We start from the raw sequence: 13,940 nt of genomic DNA on the forward strand, positions 1-13,940 counted from the left end.
ATAGAAGATTAAAATGCCCTTTTTAACATTAAGTATAAAAAAAGTGTTTTACTCATTGACACAGACCCCTAATACCCCTTGCAAGGTTATATGTCAGGTCATATGACCCCATGACTGGTCATCTAAACAGCTCAAATTAGCTTTGGACTACTTGAGTAACCCTATCAAAGCAGTCATTCAGCAATCTTTGACGAAAATGTGTCATGTCACATGTTAATTATTGGGTGCAAAGCTTGAATTCTCTTGGCAGTTTATTTATAGACCTAGAAATGTCTGAATAGGGTAGGCTAAAGTAGGATAGGTTGATGATGTTGTTGTTACAGGCCTATTTGTGTACCAGGACCATGGGGAACAAAGTAGGCCTAATTATATCATGATCACATAAAAATGATCTTGAAAACTTTTTTCACTGCTTTCATCTTTTATTTACTACTTTAAAATGATTTTATGTATGCATTGTTTTATTGTTTTACCCTTGTTCCAGACCCATGTTCACTTAAAATTCTGTCGTCATTTACTCACTCTCCTGTTTTGGTTAACACTGACTTCCATTGTATGAAAAATATTGAGAAATTTCTCAAAATTCCTCTTTTACACAGAAGTCATACAGGTTTGGGGTTGTGTAAGGGTGTGTTCACACTTGGCAGGCAGGTTTGGTGCAGTTAAAACATTGGTGCAATTATGCTGTACAGTTTACCTTGGTGTGCACCAAACAAGCTTCTGAGGGGGGGGGGGGGGTCAAAATAAATACTTGTGAGCTTGTGAGCAGAATAATTTATTGTGTGTCATTCAAGTTATTCAAAAAGTGCAAAAAATGTTATTTAATTTAGGCTACTTGAGCTATGAAATCATCCTTTGAGCAAGCAAAAGTCGACTGGTATACCTACCAAAAATGTCCAATTATCACAGTTTCCACAACAAATACATTATTTATGAGAACTGATACTGTTAATGTTCATATTTTCTGACAGTAATATGCTTAATATTATTGTTTGGTCAAATTAAATACTAGTTTAAATCAGTGTGTTTTTAAAACAGTTCATGTTCTTTCTCTATAAGTGCCCTCATACCATTGAAATCAGGGTACAATCTTGAAATACTTCTGGTCACAAACATATTTCTTTTAGTAAATGTATTGACAAAGCTTCATAGTGAAGTGCGAAACTTTCCTTGAACTGTCATAATGAAGGCAAAAGCAATAGTGATGCTAAAGCGCACAGGAGGACTGAAGACGACCGTGATTCATGGACATTCAGCTAAATCGACTTTGACTTCAGTTTACGGTTTATGTATTTGTAGAAACGTTGCTCGGCGCGCAAGGATGCCGAATGTGGTGACAGAGGCGATGATTGAGTCTTATGCGCTCATGTTTTTGGTGATGTCAGCGTTTTTTGTATACTTTTGTGGCATGGTCTGGGCATTCTGCAACCCTAAACTCAGCGGCTTCGCTGAAGAAACAGAGTGCGACACGAGCAGTTTTTCACAAGTCCCTCTGCAACAAATCTTTGCGGATCCTGAAGATGTGGAAACAACCCAGCCGGCGCATGCACGACACGAATCGCTGGATCAACCGACACGCACTTACATCGCTTCATCCTATATTGTGGATTAATATTTAGTTTATAGAAAACAGCACAAAATATGCTCCAGCTTCATTAGAGTTATATTTATTGTAGTTTACCCGAACATATGCACGTGTAACCAGAGGACTTCAGCGTCAAGACAAAGGTAAGACTGACAAGTCAGTCGTCGTATTACCTGTGCTAAAAATCTCTTAACTAACCTTACAAAACATACAAAGTCAAGTTGGTTTCAGCATGCACGTTTCTTTATTAACACAGGGAAGTGCATCTTTATGATCTTCGTCACCATGGCGACCCATCAATATCTGCAATCTCCCTACATTGCTGACTCTCATCCAGAGAATTACAATCATTAGTTTCTGATATGTAAATTAATTTAATGTTATGTAGTTGAATAAATTGGTACAAGGCACTACATATTACTTTGTTGCATTTGCTTTGTACTTTGAGAGCTAACAAAGAAAAGAAAAAAAAGAATCGATTGTAAAAAAAAGTCTCATCAGTTGCATATATGTATCTGTACTGTTATGAATGACAGTTTTTTTTCAACTTTTTTTTTTTTTTTAGGAAGAGGATCAGATCTTTAAAATACTGTCAAAGTAAAGTTCATTTGAAATCTTAAAACAGACACTACAAACAGTCCAACTTTTTAGGTGAATTATTAATCATAAAATGTACACAAACAGTTCCATACATACATTTTTATTAACTGGAAAGAGCAGATTCAGTTTCCTTTTTCACAGCCTGTGCTGATTTTGGCCAAAATCCTTTAGACGTGACACCATACTAGTTTTTTTCCTTTTCATATTCATCAGAACCTTTTGGAAGAAGCCCCTTTGGGGGCACAATAAAACAGACATGAAAAACAGCTACATGACAGATTTATGGTCCCATTTTCATCAGAGTCAGAGACTGCTGACTGTTTACAGTAATGACAATGGTTAAAAACCATTAAACTTGGAATGCACTGCAACAAAACCGATATAAATTGCACAATACTTATAAGTAGCTCAAACAGTAGAGCATGCTGATAGCAAAGCCAAAGTCATACATTTGATTGCCAGGGAAATTGCATAAAATTACTTTTTGTAAATACATAAGTTAACATGATGTGGTTCATAGCCATGCTAGATTATCATAATCATTTCATATTAAGTGTTTCTAAAGATCTTTAAGAAAAATAAATATTCATGAGGTGTTTATCCATTCCTTAGAGATTTTCAAGATGGAAATGTGTTATAAAGTGATAGAACGCATGAGGTTTTGTGTCCATATTTAGTTTTTTGCTTTGATATCTACATCCTCGTCTCTCAGTTTCTTCCGCATTGTATCCTCAAGTTCTAATAACTTCACATAGAGGGCCTCTGACACGTTTTCATCAACATCCATCTGAAAACAAACAAAAAACAGATTATGGTATGGTATACAGCATCAGCAATGAACAGTATATGAACAAGATCAACAGCTGAGAAACATTAAAGTCCATGCATTCCTTTGCATAACTAACCAAACCACAAAGCATATAAACCCTATAGACTATAATTTGCCATTTAAAATAGGCTTAAAATAGACAAAAATTGGCATAAAAATAGATAAGTGAGAACCTCGTTTTTGTTTTAAAACGCATAACTTTTGCAACGGTTATGCCTAGCGTTTACACTACTCCAGTAGGTCTGTGCGATATGACGATATATATCGGATGGACGAAATAAAAAGTCTATCGTTTCATATTATGTTCTATCGTTTATTTCGTGGTGTCGCAAAATACATTGTTTACGGTAATACTTTTTAATCATTTGGATGAGTGCGATCTTTACACACCACCACGGGTTACGAAGGGGAGACAGAACCAGAACAAAACGAGGAGCTCGTTCCTAAACGAGGGACTACATCTGTAGCATGGGCACGTGTTTTTAAGCACTGCAGTTTTAAAACAACCGATTTTAAGCCGTTTGAAACACAAACAACAGAGCTATATGCGTGCGTCGTCTCTGTTTCTGTGTGAGAGGACCGCACATTTATTTATTAATTTTTTTGCCGCTTTATTGGCTTTGAATGATTACATAAACACACTTATATGCGACAGAATCCCCATCTTGGCAAGTACCCTCATAAAGACAGCGATTTAGGTCTTAAGAGAGAGGAAACAGCTAAAAGAGAAAACGCATATGTAACAGTATATTGGATCCGGACTTCGGTCTTAAAGGGGAAGCTGTCCAATATTCGTTCTGTCTGCCATTCATATTAATCATAGCACATTGCTAGAAAATCTCTCACTGCTCTTGACTAAATCACTTTTGTAACTTTAATAAGAAGTAATAATAATAAAAAAAATTATATTTATATATTTGTATAGAATCTATACATAATACAGAGATAGATAATCATAGATAGATAGATAGATATAATTAACACAGTGAAGACTAATTAATTTACACAATGTATGTAGCATTTCTCATTTATTGTAGAATTCGTTTCTTGTACTTATTTCATCACTGACTGTTTATTTATTTTCAGTGAGCTTGAGTTTTTTTTTTTTGTCTATTTTTAGGCTTGTATTAGTTTGATATTGACATTGGTGAGAAGGATTATGAAAATTCTATGGTATCAAAGATTTTAATATCATAAAAACCTTTAAAAAAAAAAAAAAAATTACTATATCGTGATATAAAATTAGTCATATCGTGATATAAGATTTTGGTCATATCGCCCACCCCTATACTCGTTTTTGAAAACGATGGCGTGGCTGCCCACATTCGCACTGCGTATCCTTGACGACCGTGTAAACAATAACATCATGCTCATTATTGTACCCATAGATGTGTGTTGGTAGATTCCCCATTCGACCACTCCAAGCACGCAGACGCGTCCGCCATCTAAATAATAGGGAATCTACCTACATATCTATGGTTGTAGATGTGACATGCGTTTTAGGTTGTGTAGAGTAAACGGAGATCGTTTCTAAAACGCAGCGGAAACGCCAGTGTAAACGGGGATTGTTTTCATTCTAAAACGCCGTTTTAAAACGAAAACGCACTAGTGTAAACGGGGCCTCAGTTCTGACCTTGTGTGGTTTGGTGTAATTGTTTCCAAGCCCAGAGGTCAAACTGTGGTATTTGGCCATTGGGTCCAGTGTCTCAGGTTTCTGCATGAACAGCCAAAACTGTGTAATAAAAAACAATAGATGAAAACTGAGACTAGGGGAAAGCAATGAGGTCCAGACAACCGTGAATGAACTGAATCTAGCGTGGCTACTGCTGAGCCAACTGACATGCAACACTAAGCTTCAAAAACTATTAGAATCAAAGTGGTTTCACATCTTGACTTATTTTTTCCATTCCTTGTACTATGAAATATTTACAGTTTCACCGTTGTACAATTCAAAGTTCTATAAAGTTCTATATTTGTTATTCATTATATTTGAATAATTATTCATGGTTAAACGTGATGGTGCTGGTACTTACCAAAGCCTCTGCTCCATTGTAAGGTGAGAGGGTAAAAGTGTTGGTGAAAATCCTAATCTGATGAGACAGGACAGGACATTAACATAATGTTAAATTTGTGTGACTTTCCTATTATTGTGTTGATATACAAAAAGTAAGTCAATTGAGGACCTACAAGCCACATTATTGGCATGATGAAAGTCCAGAAGAATGATGGTAGAATGCCATAGGTGAGATTAGTCATGACCAGACCAGGACAGATCACTGAGGAGTACAAACCCTGTGAACAGATCACTGGTATTCATGACTAAATCACAATTAGGATAATCATAAATAATTACGCTATAAAACATGTCATGCAAAAAAACATTTTCTGTAGGGAACTGTGAACTTGCCTGGTTGTTGTAGTGACGGTTTAGGGCTAAACTAAGTAGATCAGACGCATATTTCGAGGAGCTGTAGGGCTCACGGCCTTTCTGATGCTGTATGTCGTCTAGACTAAAAGCTGATCGCTGGGCATTACTGGAGGACGTCCAGATCACTAGAGAATTGTGGTCCATCTGACACAATAATGGCTCCAGTTCTTTCACCTGTCACAGAAGCAAAAAATGCAGTTGGATCAGGGATTGTACTGCTTAATTTCTGCACCATTTAAAGTATTACAAGAATTACAAAAAATGTTGTCTGCCACACTGTTAATCCTGCCATAAACTTTCACCATTAGTTGAGCCATAAAAAAAAAGACTTGTATATAAATTATGAATTAAAAAATAAAAATATACACTACCATTCAAAACTTTAGGGTTAATAAGATTTTTCTTTTTATGTTTTTGAAAGAAGTCTCTTATGCTCAAAAAGGCTGCATTTTTTCAATCAAAAATAGAGTAAAAAAAAACAAAAAGTTAAATATTAATAAAAATTTAAACAGCTATATTAACATATTTAAAAATGTAATTTATATCAAGCTGAATTTTCAGCAGCTAATACTCCAGACAGTCACATGTCACATGATTCTTCAGAAATGATTGTAATATTCTGATTTGGTGCTCAAGAAAATTTTTTTATTACCAATATTGAAAACTGATGTATTGTTTATGTTAAGTTATAGTGTTTTTTCTGGATTCTTTGAGAAATAGAATGTTAAAAAGAACAACATTTATTTGAATAAATACATTTTTGTAACATTTAAATATCTTTAGTGGGTTTATCAATTTAATGAAAATTTCCTGAAAACTTACTGACCCTAAACGATAAGATAATCAAAAATAATTTGAGTGTGCAGGGTGAGAGAGAAGCAAAGGGCAACTTGACTAGAAATACAAGCCTCACTCCTCCTCACTCTGTGCCGTCCCAGCAGTAAATCGATACGTCTCGTCTGGCCTTCGAGGACATGGAGTGTCATATCTACTGCAACTTTAATGTCTGAGCCACTTGAGCCACAATAACACAACTGTATAAAGAAGCACGAGGAAAGAACGCTGCTGCCTGACGTCCAGCACTGATGACCAGATGCCTTAGAGAAAACGAATGAGCTCTTCAATTAGCAAACAGCAAGACTTCACAAAGAAGCACAGGGCTGCAATTTGAGGACTCAAAATAACTTCGGCACCAGAGACTTTCAGATGAATTATTGATCGGGACAGCTGCCAGGGAACAAGTTGTTGACAACAGTGAAATGAATCCTGTGGCATTTATGGGTGAAATATTGTTCCAGGAGATCTTTTTGAGGAAGATGATTTGTTTGATAGTGTTGCATGGAAAAGACAGAAAAAATGTGAAGTGTTCTACCACTGCTATGCTCCTATGGAAATAACATTGAAAAAATAAACTACTTTTATCTATATTTGTTACTACGTCTAGTTTATTTTTATGTATGGTCATAGAAACACACTAATTTCTAATCCATCAACTTACCAGAAGGAAATGACCAAAAAGATTAGTGGCAAACACCTCCTGCAAACCATTGGGTGTGACCTTATCTTCCTGGGTCAGAAGACCCTCCCCCGTGGCAAACATGTGAACCACATTACTGATGGGTAGAAAAATATAACAATGTATTATTCAGTCGGTGTTTGTGGGTCTGGTGGACCCGCTGCATTTTTAGATTTTTAATTCAACACAATCAAACAATTTTGTTAAAATACTCAACAGATCTATACTTCATCCCAATTACAAGCAATATAAACAACATATATGGTTAATATTTGCCCTTTACCTTTGTTAGATCACATTTATGAATTAAAGTGCTGCAACCTTGTGCAGGAACGGCAGGGGCAGAAACAAAAAACTCAACACTTCTCACACTCTCTCTCTCTCTCTCTCTCTCTCTCTCTCTCACACACACACACACACACACACACACACACGAACAGCAAGCCCAGACAGTAGGAGGACAGAGTGAAGCTACACAGGACCAAAAATTTCCACACGTTTATTATCCCCGTATCCAGTGGACCTGAACATCCTGTATGTAATATAAATGTGTATGGAGGTGTACAGTGTGTGGTCATTGAAAATTTGTTCTGATATATGTTCTTCACAGAAAACGAGCCAAGGCCAATGAGTCTGAGTTTGAAAAAAATAATTACCGTAATTGTATAATTTTTCTTTTGATAAAAAATGAAAATGGGTCCCACAGACCCGAATACCATACAAGGAATACACACACACACACAAAATAATAACTATACTAAGGAAGAAATACTGTACCTAGAAAACAGGCCTTTATAAAAGGCTTTGTGATCTACCCTGGGATTAGGCATGATACCAGCATTGAGATACATATAGTCCAATCTGTTGTACCTGTTGAGTGAAAAAAAGACGTTTTAAACAAGTTTAAGTTAAATAACGCTTTAAAGTTTATTTACCATTATATTATATATAACATTTATGTAATGTTATACTTTAATCAGACTGGAGGCTTCAAATGTGCTCCTAAGTGACACCTAATCTGCTTAACTTTGTATAAATTTATGCAAGGGAATTCAAAAGTACCCAAACTGTTCAGACAACATTGGTTCATGCTTACTTATTGTAGGCCTGGTTTCACAGACAGGGATTATGTTAAAACAGAATTAGGCAATAGTTCAATTAGGACATTTAAGTAGTTTTTATAATGTCTTAGAAAAAACAATACTGGTGTGCATATTAAGACAAAACAAAGGCACTGCCATATTTTAAGATCAGTTAGTGCAAGTTTCTTTCAGTTGAAACAGCTCAGACCTACATTTTAGTCTGGGATTAGGCCTAAAACTTGTTTGTGAAACCGAAGGGGTAGTATACTAAATACTAGTATACTTTAATAAGCACAAATGAGATTTCAGAACTACAGTGCAGTGCAACTAAAATTTTAGTCTGTTGCTCACATAAAACTATGAAATGACTTCAAAAGACTTGGAATATAGTAGACGAGTCAATGGATTACCATTATGGTGCTTTTTAGAGCTTGACATCCCCCTGGTCACAATATGCTTAAACTGTATAAAAAGCATTAAGTCCATCAAACTTATAGTACATTTTGGCAAACAGGGAATGGGATGTCTTACTTCTGCTTGAACTCCTCAGCAGCCCTGAGCACAGAGCGCATGTTGCCCACATCTAAGTGCAGCAGAGTAACCTGAGCTTGAGGGTGAGACACTAGAAGGGCCTGCCTGGCAGCATCAGCTCTCTGCATGTTCCTGCAGGCCAGACAGAGCTGCAGCTGGGCATCCTGGCTTAGTAGACGCTCACACAGGGCAAGGCCAATACCACTGAACGCACAATAAACACATGCATGTAAACAGGTTCATATGGAGTGAACATGCACATTTATGCAAATAGGGTTATATGGAGTGAACATGCACATTTATGCAAACAGGGTTAAATGAAGTGAACATTAACATGCAGAGAAAAAGAGACATTATGCAACATGTTTTCTCAACTACTGGTTATACGAGAAAGCAACTGCAGGATAATACACTTCATAAACACATTATTCCTAATTTTTTTCTTTCTGTCTCTTTTGTTATTTTAAAGCAGAACTATTGTTGAAAAGTAACTTAAAAGTTGTCACTACATGATAACAGAATTAAAACAGTGATGTCTGAATATTATAACTATAACAGATATGTTAAACTACTAAGTAAACAATTAACGTTAGACACACAGTTTCGTTACCTGTTTGCACCGGTTACCAACACTACTTTCTTCATCCTATCTTTACATTCATATAATATATGAATATTATCACAGTAGCTCCCTGTGATACTGCACTTTCCCTTCGTAACCGTTTCTAACGTGGTATTTCACCAGTGTCTGTGTAGGGATGGAGTTTGCACAGCCGCCATGGTGTGATGGGAGGTCTCACTTCTATCGGCCAATCAGATGTTTCCTTTCTGTGACGTGACATCTACCCTGACCAATCCAGACTTAGTCACTGTCAGACCAGCCCTGCGTCCCAATATGCATACTATCCACTCTATCTGCCATAAATAGTATTGAAAATTACTAATATCACATAGGATGGATAGTATGCACACTGGGATGCAGGCCAGGTTAACCAATCGCCGGGAAAAAAAAGTAATGCGATAGCAGAAACTTAATTTTAAAATCAGATTTATTTGACAGGTAACCAATGCACAAAGTGAAGGATTTAAAAAGCAAATATTGGAGTACACACGATGTTAAAATGAATGTCTCGATACATTCTAGGCTGTACACAAATACAAATACACGTTTTATTACTGTTAAAGTATGAAATCCGTGCTTTTATAATTATAAAACGTCTAGACAACAAGTTTAAAGGTTCATCAATTTATTATCTTATGTACAGTTTCCTAACATATACAATAGGTTGTTAGAGAAAAATTGTTAAAGGACTGCTAATAAAAAAAAAAAAGATACAGCAAAAAGCGTAGATTAGAAAGAATAAGCATCACCTAAAGGAAATTTTGCTATTTAAAAAAAAAAAAAAAAAAATTCTCCAGTTTTTCCATGCATTGTGATAAGATGTTGTCAATATAGAGAATATGAAAAATGTTCATTTCCTCTCCTCACAAATATGTTTTATAAAGTGGAATGTTTTTGTAAACAAACTCAAACCTTATTACTGTTTCATGTGGTTTTGGTTTGAAGGAAGAACATTTAATAGTTTAATAATAACTTGTTGAAAAACCAGCTGATAAAACATTTAAACAGTGCAGAATTAAAGCATATCTATAATGCAACTTCATCAGTCATGTCAAGAATGCTAAAATTAATCTATACACATCGATAAATGTCTTTCGAACCCACAACGCAAACACTTCTTATAGACTGGCGGATATCTCAACCAACCCCAAAAGGTGCACACATTTTTAAAAATATGGTCATATTATACAATGACCTTGCAAAAATGATTTACAAGTATACAAGTTAATTACAAAACAGATTTCCGAGTGTCGCATTTGCAGCACTTTTCACATGCCAAAACATATCACAACTTACTGTAAACCATCATAGTGCATCTGTTCAATACAAATCCAGTATTTATCCCACACTTTAGCAATTCAGCACCACCTAGAATATACTTTGACATAAAAGACAGCTTTAAAATAAGCTTATTTTAATTTTTTTTTTCTTTTTTTTACAGATAAACAAAATTAGCTGGTGATAATAAATGTACTTACAACCCCATTCGGCCTAATTTGAGATTAGTTGAAAATATAGGACAAATGCAATGGAAATGTGAAATTAGCATTCAGTAATATAACTATGTCTGATTTCATCCAACTTCATGCAAATACTGTAAGATATTTCTGTAAAAGAATTATGGCTATTCATAGCTCATTATGCTGAAATGTAAAAGTTGTTTTGAGCAAAGAAAAAATAAGAGCACAAATGAAATGGACTTAAATAATAACCATTATCACCCTAACAAGATTCTTTAGACAAAACAAAGAAAAGCAAAACACTTACATAATGCAGTACGCTTAAATATAAACACAATATATAGGTAGTTGCAGGATAACACTAATATATATTTTTACATGTACAATTTTAATTGATTTCTTTTTTTTTTTTGAATTTGAAATTCTGTGACAACCAGATAAATTGGCTTTCTGTTAATCCACTTGAGTGCAAGTGGTCTTTGCAGTTTGCTACAAAGAAAAAAATATGTAAAATAACAAAATACTTTAGCATTTTCGATAAATGAGATGAAAATATACACAAACATCAAGAGACATCAAGATAAAACCAAAGGTGAATCTGAATGTCAATTAATGATTCTTATTTACATTCAAGCTGTCTTCGGCCTCAAAATACTGAAAACAACATTACATTTTTTGGCATTTTCTCTTTCTATTCAAAAATATTCTTATAGTTATTTTAGAATATTTAGAGTTATTTGGAAAAAATACACAGCGTGTAAAATCCAATTATTCTGTGATAAAGGTGCCTAAATTCTTTGCTACATTTTCTTTGTCCAAGTGCTGCCCAGGTATTGTAAGCCAGCTGAAGGCACTTAGTTAGGGGGTGTAGTTCAATTGTACAATATATATCAGTTTGCCTTTGCACACTCACAGTGAAAATTGCTACAGAAAAATGATCGATTCTGCTCTCACTCATATACGGAAACATACAAGTACGTGTTACGGTGTGTAGTTGACTGGAGTCCTGTGGGCGCACTGAAATGTCTCTGGAAGTGCCAAGGTTGGCACATAAGTGGACACTACGGCTTGCAATCCAGTAACGTGTGATGAATCTCCTGGAAGGATGGACGCTCTTTGGTGTTCCTGTTCCAGCAGCTCAACATGAGCTTGTAGACAGGGTCAGGACACATTGGTGGCTGAGGCAGGTATATCTGAGAATAAGAAGTGGTATGCTCTTTAAAAAAAGGTTCTAAAAGGTTTTTTTTTTTTGTCTTGATGTCATAGAAGAACCATTTTGGGTTCCCCCAGACAGAATAAATACAAATAGCATTAAATATTACATTTCTTTTCTTTCTTTTTTAAATTTTGTGTCTATGGAGCTAATTTTGAATGTAACAATATATGGGTCAAACTAACCCCAAACACATTGGAAATTACACACACAGAGACACGTTTGTTTCTGTGAATTGTGGGGACTTTCCATAGACTTCTATTACTTTTATACTGAACAAACAATATTTTCTATCCCCTAACCCAACTCTAACCCTAAACCTTACAGAAAACCTGTTTGCATTGTTACACTTTCAGATAAACATAGTCTCTAAAAGATAAATAAACATAGTCTCTTTTAGTCTATAAAAAGCTACAATAGAGGTTTTCTGTTTTTACACCAATCCTGTGTTTTTCATTTGTATTTTCCATAGTGTTGATTTTCGGTAAATTGCACAGAACAGGAGGGTTAAAAGAACAGTTATTTTTCTTAGTGTGAAGAGCAAACCAAACAAACGTTTTTCACTATGAAGGTTCAATGGATGTTAAAAGTTCTTCATGGAACAATAGATGTCAATACAGAACCTTAATGGATAAATATATGGATAAATAAGATCAGTTAAATCAGATCTCATCCATCTCTACACAAAAGCAGATAAGCAGATATACTTGTACCTGTCTCCTTTGATCCCGAAAGAACTCTCCTGTGTTTTCAATGACCTGCTCATCTGACAGCTGTGAGTAAGGCTGCTCTTTGCAGAAGGTAAGCATCTCCCAAAGGGTTACACCAAAAGCCCACACATCACTGGATGTGGTGAATTTCCCCTGTGAGGACAAAAATCATCCTGTGTCAGACTTTTATAGACATAGAATCTGTTTTTACAATCAGAAAAATCACTAGAGATTCATTTGAAGGCAAACAATACAAAACTTTTGAGAGTATAGTTTATCAGTTTTCTAGGTTGTGAATGTGTCTGACCAGAAGAATGCTCTCCCAGGACATCCAGCGGATGGGCAGCACAGCTCTGCCCTGGATACGGTAGTAGTCTCCGCTATACAGGTTCCTGCTCATCCCGAAGTCTGCAATCTTGATGGTGTAGTTCTTTCCTACTAGGCAGTTGCGTGTGGCCAAGTCTCGATGCACAAATTTGAGTGATGATAGATACTTCATGCCTGAAGCAATCTGTGTGGCCATGTGGTGAAGGTTACTGTAACTGAAACAGTTAAAACAGAATGCGAGTCATAACCTGGTGTGCTTAAGAACATTACCTAAAAATTCAGTTTAGCAATAACATTTTGCTTCATCAGATTTCTGTTTCTGTTCGTAATAATGAGTCCATCTTTCTTAGGGACTTAGAGTCACAGTCCACTACTGTAATGTTTGAAAATTTTGGTATCTACCTGACTGTGGGAGCATTGCTGAGGAGAGCAATCATGCCCTCAGGCTCATGGCGGGACAGGAACTGATTAAGGTCTCCGTTCTCCATGTACTCTGTGATCATACACAGAGGGTCAGAGCTCATACACACCGCCAGCAGCCTGATGATGTTGGGGTCTTTCAATCGTGACATGATCTTTATCTCCTTCAAGAAATCATTCCTGTAAAGTATTGAAAAAAGGAACCATGAATAAGAATGGAAATTCATGAATATTAAAGCAACAGCATGTATGTGTCAGTGTTGTACTTTAATTTATTAAAGTCACGATTGTGACATTTGGGCTTGCATACCTAGCATTTTTATTTGCATCCGCTCGAAGCATTTTAACAGCTACAAGCACTGTTTGGTTTTCAATGACATCGAAGGAGAAGTCCTCGTCCATGAAATCTTGCATGCCTTCTGCTTCACACAAATGCACCTGGCAACATGCAAAAACAGTCATTTAGCATATTCACCCTAGTAAAAAAGTAACATATTTAAAATACATTTATTTCATACTAAGTATATTTCAAATCTATTAACATATTTACTGACATATCACTTGAGACTTTCTTTGGAGTGCTACTTGTGCACAATGCACATTTATTAATATTAAAC

General features: G+C 35.7%; 2 protein-coding genes and 1 long non-coding RNA gene across 7 annotated transcripts in view; 1 reads left to right on the forward strand and 2 right to left on the reverse strand.

The window, feature by feature from the left end:
- The first annotated feature begins 1,298 nt into the window (after window positions 1-1,298).
- LOC131542040 (uncharacterized) lies at window positions 1,299-1,998 on the forward strand. The gene is made up of 2 exons (XR_009271645.1): window positions 1,299-1,728; window positions 1,842-1,998. It is a non-coding gene; the product is annotated as an uncharacterized LOC131542040 (long non-coding RNA).
- A 148-nt stretch (window positions 1,999-2,146) lies between these two features.
- Window positions 2,147-9,373, reverse strand: hsd17b7 (hydroxysteroid (17-beta) dehydrogenase 7). The gene is made up of 9 exons (XM_058778281.1): window positions 9,182-9,373; window positions 8,572-8,775; window positions 7,736-7,828; window positions 6,941-7,055; window positions 5,422-5,616; window positions 5,202-5,306; window positions 5,048-5,104; window positions 4,648-4,746; window positions 2,147-2,972 (listed from the first exon to the last, which is right to left on the reverse strand). Exons 1-9 carry the CDS (start codon window positions 9,214-9,216, stop codon window positions 2,859-2,861), a joined length of 1,017 nt encoding a protein of 338 aa, XP_058634264.1. The 5' UTR covers window positions 9,217-9,373; the 3' UTR covers window positions 2,147-2,858.
- Window positions 9,374-9,602: 229 nt separating this feature from the next.
- The window catches only part of ddr2a (discoidin domain receptor tyrosine kinase 2a), a 38,450-nt gene continuing 34,112 nt past the window's right edge, over window positions 9,603-13,940 (reverse strand). For all 5 annotated transcript variants that reach the window (XM_058779999.1, XM_058779998.1, XM_058779997.1 and 2 more), the window contains 5 exons: window positions 13,634-13,761; window positions 13,306-13,503; window positions 12,884-13,118; window positions 12,580-12,729; window positions 9,603-11,846 (listed from right to left, as the gene is read on the reverse strand). In XM_058779999.1, the coding sequence (XP_058635982.1) occupies window positions 11,715-11,846; window positions 12,580-12,729; window positions 12,884-13,118; window positions 13,306-13,503; window positions 13,634-13,761 (843 nt within the window). In that variant the 3' untranslated portion in view covers window positions 9,603-11,714. The remainder of the gene's footprint in view (window positions 11,847-12,579; window positions 12,730-12,883; window positions 13,119-13,305; window positions 13,504-13,633; window positions 13,762-13,940) is intronic.

Source organism: Onychostoma macrolepis, chromosome 06 (genome assembly GCF_012432095.1).
Source record: "Onychostoma macrolepis isolate SWU-2019 chromosome 06, ASM1243209v1, whole genome shotgun sequence".
In the NCBI taxonomy this organism is placed as follows: Eukaryota; Metazoa; Chordata; class Actinopteri; order Cypriniformes; family Cyprinidae; genus Onychostoma; species Onychostoma macrolepis.